We start from the raw sequence: 19,909 nt of genomic DNA on the forward strand, positions 1-19,909 counted from the left end.
AGGTATGTTCCCCAAGTTTACACAGTTAAGTGAATAGCAGAACTGAGAGGAGCCTGGGAATTCTGGCTTGGTGCCTGAGCTCTGCGCATTCTACTGGGACACAGCTAAGATGCCGTGTGACACTAAATAGTTCACAGTTTGTCTTCAAAGCAATGGTGCATTTTAGCTGTTTGCTTTTTGGTTGGTTGGTTTGGTTTGGTTCTCACTGTGGATGTGGATTGAACCTGGATTCTTCCACATGCTAAGCAAGAGCTCTCTACCCATAAGCTATATCCCGGGCTCAAGACTTCTGTGGTTTTTTTTAAAAAAGGATTTTTATTTATTTACTACATATACATGCTAGAAGAGGCCACCAGATCTTATCATAGATGGCTGTGAGCCACCATGTGGTTGCTGAGAACCGAACTCAGGACCTCTGGAAGAACAGACAGTTCTCTTAACCTCTGAGCCATCTCTCCAGCCCAACTTCTGTGGTTTTTTTAGGTTAGTTCTTAATCCAGAGCACAGATGATTGGAAGGAGAAAGGGGACAGGTGAAGAGGGGACCAGGAAGGAGACCAATGGGGTGACTGTAAAGAACAACTATGACTATTGTCAGATCAGGCTCTGACAACACACAATGGAGACAGTAAAAATGAGTTGGGCCGGTGAATAGAGGGGACACATGAAATTTGGGGATGGGACTAAGATACCGAGTTATAGAGCAGTTAATCCCAGCTATAAGGGTGTAGACATGCATGTTTGACGGTACCTTTCCCAACGGAATTAACACATGAAAAGAGTGCTTTAAGTTCTGTATTCTGTTTGCACATGGGATGCCTGAAGTGTCTGTGGGACACCTGGGTGGAGGAAGTCAGGGTGGCCAGATGGTCAGGTGAACGTCAATGAAAGTAGATAGGCAAGGAATTGGGCACAAGGAAGCAAGGAAACCAGAAGTCTCTCCCGCTGTTAGAATGCCTCTTCGTGGCTAAGCATGCTGGGAGCTGCAGTTAGTCTTCCCTGCACACCTATCAAGGGGTGGGTCCTTCAAAGCCCCAGATTCATTATCATATCATTTGCATGGCAGGTTTGAACCCTCCCCCACTTTGTGCGCTTTTCAAAAGGATCATAAGAAGACATATCCTAAAAGCAAAACCCAGCCCACTATGGTTTGAGAGGAAAAGGGGACCACATTGCCCCAACGAATATATGGCCCACCTCAAAAATATTCATAAAACTGAGAATTTCTACAAGCAGAACCTAGTGGGCGGTCCACTCCAGTCGCTCTTTGAGGTGCTTTGCCTTGTTAAATAAATGTCTACTTTAACCGTACATGGTGTCTCTTGGATGGATTCTTTCTTTTGAGAATAGAGCAAAGGAGAAAGTTTCAGCTGGCAATACATCTGGGGATGAAAATTTGGAAGCCAATGGCATATAGGTGTTCACTGAGACACCGACTAGACATGGCTTTAAAGCAAATGCCAAGTCCCTGAGTCATTTAAAGGACCAAGTAGAGCAGAGAGAGAGAGAGAGAGAGAGAGAGAGAGAGAGAGAGAGAGAGAGAGAGAGGAGAAAGCCAAGCTGGTGATTCCAAGAGTGGTAGGAGAGAAAATAAGTGATGATGGGCAGAGAGGGGAATGGAGATGCTGTGCCAGGACTAAGTTCTGGGCACGCAGAGCCTTCCCAGTTAAAACAGGTACTCCAGGTTTCTAACAGATGCAGCCTAGGTTAGGGCACATGGCTTTAGGCACTGGAGCACAGGTGCCTTTAGCTGAACACCTTTGTTCAAGGCAGAAGCTGTCCAACCACACCAGAAAGCCCTGCTACGGTGGGCAACCCGTTTAGAGTGCCTGGCTGAGAGAGGGAGACAAAAGCAAGGCAAAGGACGAGACGGTGTCTAGATCTCTGAACAGTCCATGCGTGCTCAGCTCTTTCCCGACCCTGGTTGGCTCTGCCTGGATTTTCCACCCCCATAATGTCCTCTTATCAAAGATGCCCTAAGATTGCCCCTGATTTCTTCATGACCACACCGCTTCCTAGGACTCACAGACAATAGTCCCTTTCTCTTCATTTGTGATTGCTCTTGAAGGGGCTGCCTCAAATCCTTTGGGAAATAGATGATCCAGTGGCCAAGAAATAACCTTAGAGTCTATGTCAGCACTCAGAATAAGCCAGCCATAGACAGTACACCTGGCTTGCTGGATCCATCTGGGGGAGGCTCAGTGCCCTTCAGTCCCTGCAGGCTGAGGCCCAAAGACAGTAGCAGGGACTTGGCTCTTTTCCCTCGGGGAGCAGACAGGGTGGGCACCTGTGTCCCGTCAGGGCACTTGGTACATAAAGATATGACTGAGTCCTTCCTGGTCAGTCCTGCCATTCAGGATGCTGGTGTCCTAGGATTCACTGTCAGGGAAAAAGCTAGAGCCTCTTTGTCTCTGCATGGCTGGGGACTTGATGATTATGTCTGGCAGATATGTCAGTAAAAGTTTTTCCCTAAAGGTTATACTACAGAAAGGAGACGAAGGGAACGGAGCAAGGGGTGGCAAGGAAGGACATAATGAAGAGAAAGAGACACATAGGTCACACAAGGGAATATAAAGCTGGTTCTCCCCCCTAGTTTAAACTCTATCATAGTTTTGGTATTTGTTGTTGGGTGTTTTGGTTTTGGTTTTTGGGGGGTTTTTTGGGGGGGGGGGATTGGTTGGGTTTACTTTGTTTTGTCTGTGGTGAATAAGTGTGCTAGTCAGTTTTATTATATCAACCTAACACAAGCTAGAGTCGTTGGGAAGAGGGACTCTCAATTGAGAAAATATCTTCATAAAATTCACTTCCAGGAAAATTTGTAGTGCATTTTCTTGATTGATGATCGATGTTGGGCAGGCCCCTCACTGTGGTTGGTGCCGCCCCTGGGCAAGTGGTCCTGGGTACTCATAGAATGCATGCCAAGCAAGCCACCAGGAACACGCAGCAACACGTAGCCAACAGCTCTCTTCCGTGGCCTCTGCTTCAGTTCCTGCCCCCAGGTTCCTGTCTTGAGTTACTGCCCTGACTTCCTTTGATGATAGACTGAGGTTCAGAAGTGTAAGGGCAGGGGGACACGACAGGGGGACTGGGTCCTTTCCTCTCCAAGTTGCTTTTTGGTCATGGTGTTTTAACAACACAACAGAAATCCTAACTAAAATAATAAATAAAGACAAATGTGATTGATAGTTCCATATCATGACCATTCTGCATGACCGTTCCACCTGTGCAGAAGTTCACTGAGATGTGTGGAGTTTGGGACTCAGCTAGTAGCTTCTTTAATCGAGCTGTGTGATGGCTTTGTTTGTGCATTTATTAGACTAAAGAATGGTTTTTAAAAAAAAAAAACAATGTTTGGGGTGTATAGGGTGGAATCCAACTGGAGCTCCTTTTGCCTTCACCTCCCAAGTATGTAGGTGCCCTCCACAACCTCTCTGGCACATGATAGCATTTTAAAAGGAGACCTGACTTAAATGTATGAAATAGATGCCCCATTTCTTGTAATTAAACAGATGTGCTTTTGACCACAAATGAGACACATTTTTCACTTATCAAATTACCAATTATCCTGTCTTGAAAAACAAAAACAAAAATTACAAAAAAATATCACCAATTATCTGACAGTTTGTGCACATGCTGAGGAAATGGTAGATACTATTGTTGGTGAAAATGAAAATTAGTAAGTCATCAAAGAAATGGCTTAATTAGAAAAAGTGTAAGCTCACATACCCTTTAACCCTGAAGTTCCACTCATTTATTTATTTGTTTGTTTCAGAACCTTGCGAATGCTAGGCAAGTAGGGTCTGCTTTTAATAATAATCTATCAGATAAGATACATATCATATATAACAATGTTTATTGTGGCAGCAAAAATATAAGAAAAAAACTAATGATATATGTGTGTGTGTGCATGTGTGTGTGTGTGTATATATATATATATATATATATATATATAAAATCTTCATAAAGTATGGAGTCCACAGCTTCAGTGGTAGAACACAGGATCATGTCACGAGACACTGGGTTTGATCCTCAAGCTGGAGAGGAGAAAGCGGAATGATACAGGGTTGGCCTGTCATGAGATCACAGCCAGACTACAGTCATGACCCATAATGCCCTCTGTTCGTCCTACCGTCTGACTCCTGAGAAGTTTGTCCCACTGAATGAACCCCTCTCGATCTGGGGCGTTGGTGCTGTAGGTACATGGAAGGGTGACACTCCTCCCTCGAGCGGCCCGAAGAACATCCTGTGTGGTATCCACATTAAGGGCATCGGCAGCTACCCAGACTGGAAGGGAAAGCGAAAGTCAATGTCACACATGCTGTCTCCAGACCCCTGCGAGGATGCTCAGAGAAGTTCTATGGCAGTGTGAAAGCTGCCACTGCAGCAACCTTGGTCAGGGCATGCTAGCAGCTGTCCCCAAGACCAGAACAGGGAGGACTGACGTCAAGTGCCTTGGTCTGCCGTCTCCCTATCCTGAACTGTCTTGAAGAGGTTACCTGCATTTAGTGGCTAGCAGCCTGGCTTTCAAACTCAGCTGTACCCTGATCAGTTATGTACACATCTCTAAGCCTTGCTGTTCTTATCAGTCACTGGGGAGAGGACAAGTTTTACTCCATGCCGAGCACAGAAAGTTCTTGACATAGACTTTTTTTTTAACCATGATTTATGTATTTACTTACTTAACAAATATTAATAGGACACTTACTTGTATGTCATAAAGAACTTTATGAGCAAGATTAATTTGAGGTTAAAAAAAAAAGAGTATTCCTGGGAGTATTTTGTCAGAAAAGAGGTTTTTGTTTTGTTTTCTTTTTTTTTTTAAATCAGGACCACCATTCCCCTCACACACACTTTCCTTCCTTAGTGGTGGTGCCCTTCCTCCACTGGGAGGTGGAGTTTGTCCTTTTGAGTCTGGGTGGTTCTATAACTATATGAGGACATCCCATGGCTCCCAAGCTAACTTATGTGACAGAATATGTTTTTCTGGGTCCTTTTCAGATGCCACTCTGGTGAGCAAGCTCAACAGACTGACAGACAGACAGACAGACAGACAGACACACACACACACACACACACACACACACACACACACACCGAAGCTAGGAAGAAAATCGAGCCAAAGTCTCTTAAAGGCCAAGTAGAAAAGGTGTCTCATGAACTTGAAGGGGCTTGTGGTGGATTGAGTACGAATAGCCCCATAGGCTCACCATATGTTCCAATGCTTAGTCACCAGGGAGGGGAACTCTCTGATAGAATTAGAAGGATCGAGAGGCCATTTTGGAGGAAGTGTGTCACTAGGAGTGGGCTTTGAGCTTCAGAAGCCCATGCTAGGCCCAGGTGTTCTCTCTCTCCCTCCCTCCCTTCCTCCTCCCTCCCTCCCTCCCTCCCTCCCTCCCTCCCTCCCACTGTCCCTCTTTGTTTCCTGCTTCCTCTCTCAGCATGTAGCTCTCAGTAATTGCTCTAGGGCCTGCCCTCATGATGCCATGACGTCATGCTCCCAACCAGTGGTGATGATGGACTAAGCCTCTGAAACAGTAAGCAATCCCCCAGTTATTGCTTTCTTTCCTAAGATTTGCCTTGGTCATGGAGTCTCTACACAGCAATAGAACCCTGACTAAGACCGTGGTCAACTGCTCAAATGTCAACGATCTGTTTGTACAGGGAGCTCAGGGCCCTGAGACTGACAGCTGGATGTAGCAACAGGAAGATGAGCGTGGCCTGAGCAGATGGAGTGGAGTGGTGAGGATGGGCCATAAATGGAAGAAGTTCAAGAGCGAATGGGATAAGAGTAAGTACACAACTGTTCTAGAAAGGACAAGAGTCCATTATAGCTAAAATCAGCGTTAGGGCCAAGACAGGTTTGTATTCTTTAGGGGGAAATGGTATGAAGGAGAGCTAAATCTGTTTGTTTGTTTGTTTGTTTGTTTAGGATCCCAAGTGCGGGGTTGGAACGGTCTTGTGAGAGAACAGGTGAGGTTAATCCACTAGAAGACCGACCACCTCGTGCAGGAGCTTAATTGTTGCCAGCTGAAAAGATCCTGTGAACAGACTCTGGGAGGAGATAAATAAATGAGCCCAGAACTGGAGGTGGGGCTTTTGGAGACTTGGGATAGTTTTGGCTGTTCATAGCTCCACTTCGAGATGCTCCTAGAGAGAACCGCTCGAGGGAAGGCTTCGGGGCTCTGGTGCCTGCTGAGGTTCTGGGTTCTGGTTACTCTAGGTTCCAGCAGAGGAAATCCTGCAGATTGCGCCAGGAGAATTGTTCCTTGGAACTGATATCTTTACGGTTTTGTTGTTGTGTCCATTAATCCTCATTTCCTATTGTTTTGGTTAGTCGGGTTATAAGTGGCGTATGCTAGGTTATTAAGTTGTTAATAAAATATATTGGTTAAGAAAACTGAGCATAAAATGGTATACTTGATGATTTTAAAAATAAAATAAAAATAAAAAGAATGAGTCAAAAGAGAGTGGAGTGAGAGGGTAGGAGGAAGAGAAGGCCTCAGGAAGGACTCCAAGCCGTCCTTCTGCTGTGACAAGATGTGGTGAAAGGCACAAGTGGGTTGGTAGGCTTGAGGGTAGCAGTATGAACAACATTCCCCTGAGGGTTCCATGTGATGAGCAAGAAAACATCCTGCTAAAGATACCCTTCCATCGCCTAGCTCTGAAGACACCACTGTGAAGTTTGGGTCTCAGTCAGATTCAAAAGGTGTGTTGGTTAGTTGTAACTGTCGATTTGACATAGCCTAGAGTCACTGAGGGAAAAGCCGTCATTGAGAAATTATTTAGATCCACTCTGACTGTGGTACATCTGTGAGGAGCTATCTTGATTGCTCACTGACCATTGTGAGCAATTCCACTCCCTAGGGTCCTGAATTGTGTAAAAGCAGAGGCAGTAAGCTGTGCAAGCAAGGGCACATTTAATCTCTCCCTGCTCATAAATGTGAATGTGGTGTGACTAGCTGCTTGACTTGACTTCTCCAGGATGACAGACTGTAACTTGGACTTTATAAAGTCCACTAGACCCTTTCTTCACTTGCTTTTTGTCAGGACATTGGTTAGAGTAACAGAAATAAAGTGAGAACACGGGATTTTTCTTGAAAATGCGAACACCTCCGGGAAACGGAGCTATTCCTACTTGGTTGGTGTGCAGTTTTCATCCAAAGTACTGTATTTAAAGTGAGAGCCAACTGCCTTACAGAGTGAGCACTGCCCAACAAGGGAGCTGAGTGATGAGAGCTCTAGGGACCGCTTTGTGAAATCAGGGAAATAGATGCTGGGGGAAAAAATGGGGGAAAAAGGGCGGGGGCTCTGAAAGCCAGCCTTCTCCTTGGCATATTGGAGCAGGAGGACACCAGTGCCCCAGTGCTACAGAGAAGTCATTCAAACACTGTTTGCTTGGGCATCAGAAGCATGTTCCTGGGCTGTCTCTCATTGGCCATGGCTCACCAAATGCTCCTCCATGTCACCAGAGGTCTCTCTGCCACCGTCATCTATTTGTTGTTACTAGCAAGTTTTTCCTTCCCTAGGAGGCTGGAAGGGGCCTCTGATTCTATCCACCAGGTGCCAGGTGCAGCTCTTCATCCAGTTCAAAGAGCGTGATTATATGCTGAGCCCTAGGTGGCTAGTGGTAGTCATAGCAACTGCCACTGATCTTCACCCCACCTCTTGCCCCTGAACCCACTTCCCTGGAGCCTTGTCTTCAAGGTGACCATTCTTGGGCCTCTCCGTGGCCTGAATAATGATTCTTCCTGTCTTGTACATGAGTGCATGTTACAATTGCTGCCACTGCTGGAGTCCAGGTGGCCCCATTGCCTCGTTACACCAAGTCTCACCACCAACCCATGAAGTCGTTCCCTCCATACTCAATTGTTCACTCCCTCCCGACTAAGGAACGGCATAGTAAGCCAGCAGTTGGGCAAAGGAGAATGAGCCAATGTCTAGAGTTGGTAATCCCCAATTCCTATTAGTCCTACATTACAGTAACTACAACTCAATGGCATGGGTAAAAGTATTTTACAGGTATTTTTCATTTGCTCTCATGTTCTTTTTGATGTTACCCCTAGTTTTCAGATGACAAAATTGAAGTTCAGTCTTCACATGCCTTAACATGCAGTTGACAAATGTCAGAACATGTCCAATGCATCCCCTGGGGCTGGAGTTCCAGGCCACTGTGAGCCTCCCTAGGTGGATGGTAGGAATTGAACTCAAGTCCTGAGGGAGAACAGCAAGCAATCTTAACTGCTAAGCCATCTCTCTGTCTCCAAGCAACCTTCTCTCTTTTTTCAATATTTTTAATTAAATATTTTTACATATTTTACACATACATCTATATTATTACACACACACACACACATATATATATATATATACAATAAACTACCTACAGCAAGAAGAACCATGAAACAATCAGAAATTCTATAAATGTTACATTCATAGTGTTTTGGCAATTTGTATTTGACAGCCTTGAAGAAAACATCTTTCTTATCTTGGTGCATCTAAAATTCTGAATGTAAATCAATCTCCATCATATCTTGTCATTGTCAACTTAAAACATCTATTTAGACCTAAAAACATCTTAACCCCTAAACAACTAAGCTTAATTATACAACTAAACTATCTTGTCTTCAACTCCATCAGAGACTTGAAAAGGAATAAAATTAATTACCTGAGTATACAGGGAGTGCTGCTTAGCAGCTTCCCAAATGAAAAGATGGCAGAGACAGTTTTCTACCTGAATAGTCACCCAAAACTCTATAACATTGGAGCATCATCTTCAGCCTTTTGGCCCAATATATCTGACAGACGTATTTGTGAGGGAGGAACTATTGAGGACTTGCTTACCCTGTCTTGGCAGAGTTTGGCCGTTGACTCTGCCTGCATCTAAGCTTGCCCATTTTTAGGCAGAATTCTGCCTGTGAAAGAAATGAGAACATTTTGCCCAGTGGCTTGTTTGCCATATTTAAAGCCATCTCTATAAGGAAGCTCTTTGATGCTCACCATCTTCTTTGAGGTAGGCTGGGCATTGCCAGGAGTTAACATCCCATGGCTCCCATCTTTAAATGCCATATTCTGTGGGTCTCTGACGTTTTTTGAAGACCTTATCTAACTATTTTACCTTATCTTTCTATAGAATCATATCTATCTGTTACACCTAGGATGTATGTTCTTGTGATAAAAATAGACTAGTAATTGATATGACCATGATTTGATCAACTAACAATTAGCTTGTATAACTTACTCATCCTAAACAGCCTAAAATAGCACTTTCAAGGTATTGCAAGTAAACCTGGTATTGTAATTGAGTTGTATGGATACAATACTACATATTAGAGTAGAAATATATATAATGTGTGTGAAGAATAATCTTAAATTTGAATTCTATCAAACTCCAGGTAGAGTATTTCCCGGCAGAATAGAGAGGAATTTGTGCTCTATGTAGAAGAACCAGACCAGAAGAGTCCCTGGGAGCCAAACCTGCTGTTGGAGAACACCCTACAGCTCTGAGCTATTTCACGTCCTTGTCAAAGGCAAGGCCTGCCAGTCAGAACAGGCCACCCAGGCTAAGATCAGGGACTCTGGGCATCCTGTCCCAACAAGACAAACTATTCCTCAGAAATACCTCTTTGATTATTCCTATTAGTTCACCTCCCTGTTCTCACAACACAACTCGCTGTGTCCATTCTAGGAACCCACAGACGGCTTACACACGTGGGTTCCAAAGCTACAACACCTCAGCTAGAATTCTTTCATCCACCCAAACTGTAACCCTGAGCAGTTTACCCAAGCCGCCTACGCCAGGGCCCTCACTTGAAAAGCACATCGTGTGAGCATTAAGTGACAAGAAATGTGTCCGCTGTTTAATGGGCCCCAAATCATAATCAGTGCTCCACAGCGATAGCGCTGCTATGTACTTGTTTCCTTATTGAACCACTTGTACCTTGTTATCTCCTACTCTGCTGTTGAGATGCATCTGGGTTAGAAGTTAATCACAGGAGACAACCACCCACTGTCACAAGTTAGCCAAAAGAAAGCAGGAGGAGCCGCTAGTGACCGAAGCTAAAGAACAGATCCATTTTAGCAATCATTTTAACGGCGAGTTAAAAATCATTGCACGTTAAGAGATTTACGGAGGAAGAGACAGAAACGAATGAGGGAAGGCTCAGAAAGAACACACACACACACACAACTTGGATGTCAGCTGTAAATCTGAGAAGGCTTTTAAAAGGCTGACTGTGTGCTCTGGGTGCAATGCTCCCCTGTGTTTCAGGACATTATGCCGGTGTGGGCGTCCGCCACAACCAGCTTCAATCCGTGCTGCTGACACAGTCCTTATTCTCCCGTTCTGACATAATCAGCAATAAAGCGCCTCTCTGGGCTTCGGCCTAATTTAATAAACCCTGTCCCCTTCTCTCCTTCCTGTTGGCCTTATGCGTATTAGTTCTTCAGTGCTTCATTTCTGTGGGTCTTTGCACACACAAACACACACACACACACACACACACTCAGGGGATTAAACAAAAAAGGACAGGCGAGACCCCCTAACATTCACTAGAAAACTAGGAAAAAAGTCATTTCTACAAACTTCCAACCCACTCCCGGACGTCAACTTCACCCCTTCAGTTGCCAAGAACTCACCCTTCCCACAAGCCCCAGCTCCTCACAACTCCTGCCCCCAGAAGTTTCCTTCCCGTCTCTCCTCACCCTCCTGCTCGCCTTTCCTCCTCAAGGCCGTAGCTCAAGGAGAGCAGCCCTCTGATGCAGTTAGTTGCAGAAAGCTTGGTCTCTGGTGCAGCCATGTTCAGTCAGAGGTGGGGCCTTGGGGAGGTATTGGCTCATGAGGGCTCTGACCTCATTGATGGACTGATTAATTTATTGATAGGGTCATAATTTGATGGGCTTTGGGGAGATGGTAGGAAATGTTGGGGGCAGGAGACTCCCTGAGGCCATGTCCCTGGGGACTATAGCTTGTCCCTTTTGTCCTGTCTCCGCCTCTCCCTGGCTCCTTTCCTTCCTTTCTCATTCCTACCCTCTACCATGAGGTGAGCCACTTGGCTCCGCTGTGAGCACCCACCATGATACTCTGCCTCAAGGCCATGGATCCTCAGGCATGCACTAAAAACCTTGAACAACAACAACAACAACAAAAAAAACCTTTCCTCCTTTTAAGTAGATCTTTTTTTCCCCAGATATTTTGTTACAGTGACAGAAGCTGACTGACACAGCTGTTGTAAGATGTTAGAGCTAATAATACATTGATGTGTCAACCCCTGGGGACATCCAAGTTGACCAAAAAAAAAAAAGTGTTTTTATCTGCAAAGGGTGAACCATGAGGATTTTCCCCGCATTGTAGTAAGTTTGTGGAAAAGGCTGGAAAACAGCCATGGCCCTCACTCTCCCGAGCAGAGGCTTTTTTTTTTTGCCTTTTTGTGTCACCTGCTACATGTGAGTTCCTGCCAGTTCACATGAGGTACACATGAGGGCTGCTGGACCAGCCGTGGAGTTTACATCCTTTACCCAACACAAAGCAAGAACTGTAGGAATACTCCGTTGTCTGGGATCGTCTTTACTTCATCTCCCCAGAGCTCAGCAAAGGCCCCGGGCGTGGGCAAAGCTCCTGTGTAAGCGTTTGTGATGGAAGAGTCACAGATATCTTTCACATAACTCAGGACGCTTGGTCGAACAACCTACCCCTGTGTTGCTAGACTATTCCTAGTCCCCATAGAAGACTGGAGACACACTTTGGTGGTAGATCTTGCCAACTGTGCATAAAGCCATGGGCAGGATACACAAAAACAAAAACAAAGTAGTAACAAAGATCACAAAGCAGTAAACCTATGACTTGAGGCTACCATTCAGGTTTCTTTCTTTCTTTTTAGGAATATAAACAGAAAAGACATATATTTAAAGGAAAAGAAACTGCCTGGATATAGTATGAAAGACCCAGTGAACAAGCCCTCCCCAGAAAGAAGGGAAGCCCAGCCAGGAAGATGCCCTAAGTGGAAATGAGAGAGGTCATTTAAGCCCCCTGTGGAGCTAGGGTGTGGAGACCCAGTTTGAGGCCTCAATGATTGCCTGTAAATAATTAAGGTTTGTTAAGAAGATAACAAGCTGTCTCCTGAGAGCTAAACGGAAAGTAATACATCCCAGGAAGATAATGAAATGCTTGACGGAGCCGGCTGCCTGAGGCGCACACAGCGCATTATGGGAGCCCTGGGGGAAAACGGGCAGGAATGCGGCCACTTAGGAAGATCCATTTGCTCAGACAAACTACATATTCTTGCCTAGGGAGGAGATGCTGAAGGCCAGAAGGGACCCAGGCAGCCCAAGCAGATGTGTTCCGGTGAGGAGAATGAGCAAGTCTCTACAGAGTAAGGAGGCAGTTCCCACAGTCAGGCACGGTTGTCCAACCTCCTCGGTAGAGCAGCCCAAGTGCCCGGCTCGGGGCAGAGAATGAGGAAGCTATGGAGAGGTTTCTTAGAATTCTGTCCATACTTGTTGAACTGTTGGATGAGCATAGAGCTTTAGGAACTTATAAATTCAGGCCAATTTGATAACTTTCTTCTAAAATCCTAGTCCAATGCCAGGCCCCAGTAGAACTTGCAGGGTTTGTTCGTAGTTCATAGTCTCTGGAGGCCCCTGCACCACAACCAGCCCTAACTGTTACATTTTTCCTGAGTAGAACCTACATGTTGATGCGAGTCTCCTTCTTTTACCAGATGGCGTTCTCTGAGCTGATTCTGTGTTTCAGAATATTCCAGTCCACACTGCTCACTGTCCCGATGGCCAAGAGGTCGGCACAGAGCTGGGTTTGGTTGTGTGGCTTGTGGCACAACCCCTAACAAGAAGCAGGTAGATGTCATTGTCACCAGGTACCCTAATGGAGCCTAATAGAGTATTAGGGGTAAACATGAAAGGAGAGAGATGGGGGAGGGGAGAGAGGGGAACTGGGAAAAGGATTTCCCTGAGAAAGCTTATGGAGGAGGTGAAAGTGGATATAGCCCTTGAGGGACACCATTCACTGTGTTGAATTTATGTGCATAAGGGGAAGATGATGGGAGGGGGAAGAGAGGGAGGGAGGAGTCGGGGAGGGAAACCCCAGCCCCCACGTGACCACATCCACAGCGTGAATCCTGAAAAAAAAAAACGAAGCAGCAAAACAGCATCAATAACAGTTCTCTTTGGACTTTGGGTGTCAAGGGGCCGGTTAGGCTTTTGCCTTTGTGCTGTGTTCACCTGCGTTCCCTACTCGCCCCCCCCCCCCGCCCCGGCTCCCCCCAATGCCCGGCCAGCACTCTCACAGCTGCAACGCCAAGTGGAAACAAGAGGTGGAGGCACCATGGGCAACCTACTGTGTCCAAGAGCTTGCCTGACGCAGTAAGATGAGGAAACGGAAGCCAGAGAGTCTGGAGAACGTTTCTGTAGTCCCCTCCACACCGAGAGTGGAGAGGCTCCGGAAATGAGTTTTCAGAAAGGAGCCAATTAAAGATAAGAGGAGAGACTAGAGGGAGCAAGGCATCCTGGGAAGGGACAAGAACATGGGACTGGCTCAAGGCATAGAAGGATGAAGCTCATTCGGGGTACACTGCCCACTCCCTCATGGGGCACATGTTAGCAATCTGGTGGGTGAGCGAGGGCCAGCAAGCGTCAGCACCAAGCCACACTGTACACTGAGTGTGTAGAACTGGGTGACTGTCCGAGCCGGAAGTGCCTGTCTAAAATCATGTTGGGCCTGACGTCTGTGGCACACCTGACTCACCAATGCAGAAGATGAGGAAGCGGCCCAAAGGTCACTGGGTGGCAAAGAAAGGAAGCCTCTCGGGAGGGAGGCAGGTTCCAAGGGTTGTAGTTGGTGCCCTGGGCAGAGGGTGGCTCTGAGGACAGAGGGACCAGGAAAAGTAGCAGTGGAGGCAGGGAGACAAAGCTGAGCGTCACCCTTATAAGACAACCTGAGAGCCAACTGCTTTCACCACCAAGTCCAGTAACGCTCTCCACACCGTGTGTTTGAAAACTGGAATTCCTAGCCTGAGTGGAGGTGTAGAAGTCTAGCTAAAATGTGGGTGCTGGGAGAAGAACAGACAGCAAGCCCCTCTTCAGCTGCAGAATGAGCCCATCTCGAGAGCTAGTCCCTCCCGCACGCACGTCAGACTCCAGACAGATCCAAGTCAGTTCTGGAGAGGACAGAGTAAACTTCAGAAAGCGAAGCCTCAAGAGACAGAGGACACGGTGAAGGCTGGCAGGCTTGTTGCCTGGAAAGGGGCAAGAGGGTAGGAATGCATCGCTGTCACCACCCAGCAGGGCTCCAGGCTCCTTGCCAGAGGTGGGAAGATATTGGGTGGCAGCAAAGACAGGCACAGTTCTGCTCTCTCAGAGTTCGGTCCTCTGGGTGAGTCAGATGGCAATAAATAAGCAATCTCAGAACAAATGTGAAACCACCATGGTAACAAGTGCTCCCTCCCCCCCAACACACACACACACACACACACACACACACACACACACACACACACACACACACTATCACTCCAGATAAACACAGAGGCCAACTGACAACAGAATACTAGGTTCACGAGGGCAGCTTCAGACAAATCCTCTGCTCGGTTCTCTTTCAGGCAGATTACCTGTGGCCACACAACCAGTAACCCCTACAAAACAACTCCTCTAGGGTCACACCATTGACACAAGCCTAAGAAGCCATGACAACGGTGCACAAAGGAAATCAAACAGAACGAACAGGTTCTAGCTGGGGTTGAAGAAAGCTAAAATCATCAGTGTAGAGAGCTGCCTTGCTTTTACATAAGAGCAGGGGCCATCAAGGATGACTTGGCAAGTTAGGATAGTCCAGAAAATTCTTTGCAACCGCTCTCATCAAAAAGGTAAAGGAGTTGCTCAGCAGTAGGACACTCACTAGCATTCCAAAGGCCCTCTATCACAAGAGAAAGAGAAAGGGAGGGAGGGAGGGAGGGAGGGAGGGGAGAAAATAAGGAAAAGGAAAGAAAACTGCTCCCCGGTGGTGGCACTTATCTGTGATCCCAGCATTTGGGGACAGAGAGATACAGAAACATGGAGATTACTAGTTCCAGGTTAGCCTGGGCTACACGGCAAGACCCTGTTTGAAAAAAATCAATCATCATCTACAGTGAAAAGAAACTGTTTTCCTAACTTCTTTAACATGGATTCTATGACTACTTGAACAATAGCATGCACAGATGCTATGGGCTTCATTTTGAGGCCTGGGGGACCCCCAGGTTCCGGCTCTAGGTGTTTGCTCTCCACCTCCCCCTGCAGCTTTGAGGAAGCACAGGCTGTGCTAAGGAAGGCCACAGGGAACAGAGCCAGCACCAGCTTGCCTGCCACTGAGGGTACTGAGGGTCACGGAAAGAGGTCTTCCACCTCCAGCAAAGCTGCACACTGCAGACCTGCTAAAGGCCCCTCTCCATTCCAGATCTGTGAGCAGACTAAATCTTAGCACTGTGCTCTTGAGTAAGCAGTAAATGTGAGAGGTAGCAGATCACTGCTGGGTCTCTGCCTTCTGTTCCTGGACGGACAGAGTGTCATTAATGCAGAGATCACTGAGGACTCAGGGTAGATAACTCACTTCCTGAGTCTGGTTGTAGCCTGTGAGCTGGAAGTGTTTTGAGATATATGCGTTGGGAGATAATACACCTGTTGGTCTTGTGAGACTCTGGCTTGGAGAGAGGTGGGGTGAAGACTGGCATTTTGGAGACAGCTGAGAGTGAGAAACAGATATACTCACAAGAAGGTGCTTGCTGGAGGAACTGCATGTGGGGGCTCAGACACTAGGGAGGGGGCAGAGGAGGATGAGGCTACAGAGGAAGCATGGGAAAGCCAACCCCCCCTCCCCCCTCCCCCACCACTGCCGCCTCCCTCCCATGGAGGAGAGAGGGAGAGGATGTGGCTCAGAACACAGCTTCTCAGCGAGGAGAAAGAGCTTAGCAAGGCAGCACACTGCTGAGGGCACAGGCATGCATGACCAACATCACAATTAACACCACAGCTGAGTTCCAAGAAGCCCTGGACTGGGATCTGAAAAGATTTGCTTCTCAGACCTTGGTCCCTAAACAGCTTCCCACCCAACCTCCAGCTGGGACTTGGTAACCAACCCTTGACCGTCCAGATCAATATACTTCTCCTAAGACCCAGGTACCATGAATGCATGTCGAAGTGTAAGGATGCAGGCAGCTGGCTTCCCTGAGTCAAGACACCCAAGCAGAGGCTGTACAGCAACTGTCAGGGATGATGCCAGACGATGCAAAACTCAGAGTAAATTCACACTCGAGTACCAGGGCCACTGATCGTGAAACATACTCCCCACACTGAACCGTGTAACTCTAAACCCAGGCTGCATATCAGAACATCCATGTGGGTGATTTTCAACAGTCGGAGAAGCATACAGCCTGCCTGTCTGGATTCTGACTCAGAAAAAAATATGAAGGAACCAGGAGGGGGCAAATGGGCCAGAGTTGACGGCCACTACCCTGCCACCCTCCACCTTAGAGCATCCCTCTTAGGCAGGCCAGTCCTCACATCATTTCCCCTCTGGGGCTGACTGATGCTGGTTGGGACGCTGTAATTCTAACTGCATCTCTGAAAGGCAGCATTGTGCTTCATCTGTAAGCACTGGTTTCTGCCTTGTGCCTGTAGGTGACGCCCAGGCAGCAGATGGGAGGTGGACCTTAAGGATTAGACCCAGGGCCTGAGCAGATGGAAGACAGGATTCCGGCCTTGCACTTGTACCACCCTGGCTCTGGCCCAAATGCATCTTCTTGGGGTCAAGAGTTGCTGGACACAAGAAGAACACTCTCTGATTTGACTGTTACTAGATATTCATGCCTGGGGGCTGTGCCCTCTAACTGCCCAGCCTGGGCCAAGGGACTGTACAGGGCTTAGTTAGACTCTGGGCTCCAACAAAGCAGACACCAGGGAGTCCTAGCCTGTGAAGCCATCCAGAGCGTGGCACGTCCCCACCGAGCTGGGGACTGTATCTCTGATGATGATGGCCTGAAAAGATTCTAACATGGAGAACAGTTCCAACAGACCAGCAACTTGAAAATAGATTTAAAATCCCACCCCAGCCCAGAACGCAGGGGTTATTGAATCCCTTTAATGTCGGGGGACAGAAAACAAAACAAAACAAAATTTTCTCATCTAGTATAACACTTTGCAATGACAGACTCCTTTATTTCTCTGTGAAAAATGGTATTTTTATAATTTTATATAGAAGCAACAAAGAGTTCCCTGTCCTTTTAGGAAGGTATGTCTGTCTGTGTGTATGTGTGTGTCTGTGTGTGTGTATGTATGTGTCTGTCTGTATGTATGTGTGTGTCTGTGTGTATATATGTGTGTCTGTATGTGTCTCTGAGTGGGTGTATCTGTGTGGTCTGTGTATGTGTCTTGGTGTGTGTGTGTGTGTGTGTCTGTATTTGTGTGTCTGTATGTCAGTGTGTATATCTATGTGTCTTTATGTGTATGTGTCTGTGTGTGTTTATATGTGTGTTGTGTGTGTGTATTTGTGTCTCTGTGTGTGTCAGTATGATGTGTGTATGCTATGTGTGGCTGTGGGGTGTTTGTGTGTGTCTATGTATGTCAGTGTCTGTGTGTGCGTTATCTATCTGTCTATCTATCTGTGTGTGAGTGTATGTATGTGTGTGTCGTATGTGTAGCTGTGGGGTGTATGTCTATGCGTGTCAGTATGTATATATGTTTGTGTGTGTGTATGCCTGTTGTCTGTCTGTCTGTGTGTCTGTCTGTGTGTCTGTGTCTGTGCATGTGTTTTTATATTGTCAGGTCTTGGTTCCTGGAAAAACTAATCAGTGACTTCTCCTCTGGAGCTTTCCAGGTGGGATCCTTTTTACACATCTTTTCATCTTTCATGGGTTCTGGTGGCTGAAATTTCTTTCAGGACTAGAAGAGCCTTGATTTGTGCAGATCATCAGGCACATGTTGGCTGCTTGGGTGATAACTTGGGACTTGTCAACAATGACTTCTGAGTCACTTCTTGGCTCCTTTTGGTCAGATCAGGGCTGATAGAAGATGCGTCACTAGCATCTCATTGGCTTCTGGTGCCTGTATTTGCTCACTCTAATAATAGCAACAACAATACCAGTGCCCACTGAGTGCTACCATGTAGGCTCAGTTCTAAGGTCTTTGCCCGTACAAATCCCGTGGCAGGTACAGTGGGCATTTGATGCATTGTAAATCAGCCTCTGTGTTTCACAGACTACAACACTGAGATTTCACAAGTTGGAGTAATTTACCCATGCTACAGTCAGACGAAAGACGTCCCCAGCTGGGATAGCAGTAAGATGGCAAGGGGCATCTACCTGATGAGAAAGTGTGTTTTGTCAATTACTCTGTTTGGAAACATCAGCTATGACAATGAAAGCAGGACATGTGTGTGTGTGTGTGTGTGTGTGTGTTTACAAAGATGTATATGCCCATGTAGGGACCAGAGGAGGATGTTGAATGTCTTCCCCATCACTCTTGACTTCACTTTTTTTGTTTTGTTTTGGTTTTTTGAGGCAGGGTTTCTCTGTGTAGCCATGGCTGTCCTAGACTCACTTTGTAGACCAGGCTGGCCTCGAACTCACAGTGGTCCATCTTCCTCTGTCTCCTGAGTGCTGGGATTAAAGGCGTGCGCCACCATGCCCAGCTGGCTTCACGTTTTTGAGACAAGGTTTCTTACCGAATCCGAGGCTCCCTGTCTCAGCCAGGCTGGCTGCCCATCAGGCTCCAAGGTCTGCCTGACTCTACTCCTCAGTGTTGGGGCTGTAAGCATGCAAAGCTATCCCAACTTTTTTTTTTTAATGTGGATGCTAAGGATTTGAACTCAGGTCCTCTTTCCTTCACAGCAAGCACTCTTACCCACTGAGTCATTGTCCTAACCTTTTTAATTATTAAAAAAAAAAAAATCTGGGGCTGGACAGATGGCTCAGAGGTTAAGTACACTTGCTGTTCTTGCAGAGGACCCAAGTTAGATTCCCAACACTCACGTGGTAGCTCACAGCCACCATAGCCCCACCCCTACCCCTACCCCACCCCTGTTCCAGGTAATCCAGCAGGCATACATGTGGTAATGCATGCTAGCAAAACATTCATTCACATAAAAGTGAAATAAATCAGAAAAGAATTCTAAGGTGCCGATATATGCCACCGCCATCTGACCTTTTGTGATATTGTCTACTTCCTCCCAAAGTCTGGATAGCCTAGGGCTACCTTACAGGCTCAGTGACACTCTCCCAGAGAGCCTGAGGCTACCTCATGAGCTCAGTGTTGTCCTCCTAACCATCAGCACGATCTATGATGGGCACAATCAGGTAGAGAAAGGAAGAAAGGGACCCTCTGTGATTCCTGCCTATGCTTCCCCTCACAAAGCAGGAAGTGATGCCGCCCCTTGAGGCCCAGTGGTGAGTGTAGCTTTTCAGTTCAATGGCTATTCCACCACTTGGCAGATTCTGTCCATGCCCTTGACTTCCTCTGCCCCACTGCTCCAACCTTTCCTCTTAGAGCAAGTAGAGTCGTGGAGGAGAAAAAGGTGGTGGACATGATGAGATTCTGAGCAGAGCTGGCGGGGGTTGGGGGAGAATGGGCTGAAGGTAGAAGACATGCTTTATCAGTGTGTCAGGGCCCCCTTCCCCTCCCCCCCACTCCCACCCCCTCTGGTTCTGCTGGCCGGGTTCACCCAGAGGTCACATGCTTCACAGTCCAGGAGGAGGCCACCAGCCTGCTCCAGGCAGTTCAGAATTAAGAACATTTCTCATTCTAAGCTGGGCAAGTGACTGTGTTCTCAGTTTTCGGTTTTCCCCTAAGCCAATGTTACTTCTTTTTATGCACACATAAAGTTAGTGCCAGGCTACAGAGCACAGAGTTTTATACGTGTGTGTGTGTGTGTG

At 46.9% G+C, this 19,909-nt stretch overlaps 1 protein-coding gene across 3 annotated transcripts in view; it reads right to left on the reverse strand.

Annotated features, from left to right (window-relative positions):
- The window catches only part of GPA33 (glycoprotein A33), a 91,509-nt gene that overhangs the window by 15,383 nt on the left and 56,217 nt on the right, over positions 1-19,909 (reverse strand). For all 3 annotated transcript variants that reach the window (XM_084790266.1, XM_084790267.1, XM_084790265.1), the window contains one exon: positions 4,129-4,283. Coding sequence is in view for 1 of the 3 variants with exons in the window: in XM_084790265.1 (XP_084646391.1) it covers positions 4,129-4,283 (155 nt within the window). In the remaining 2 variants the exon portion in view is untranslated. The remainder of the gene's footprint in view (positions 1-4,128; positions 4,284-19,909) is intronic.

This window comes from Acomys minous (genome assembly GCF_964271855.1).
Source record: "Acomys minous genome assembly, chromosome: 1".
Lineage (NCBI taxonomy): Eukaryota > Metazoa > Chordata > Mammalia > Rodentia > Muridae > Acomys > Acomys minous.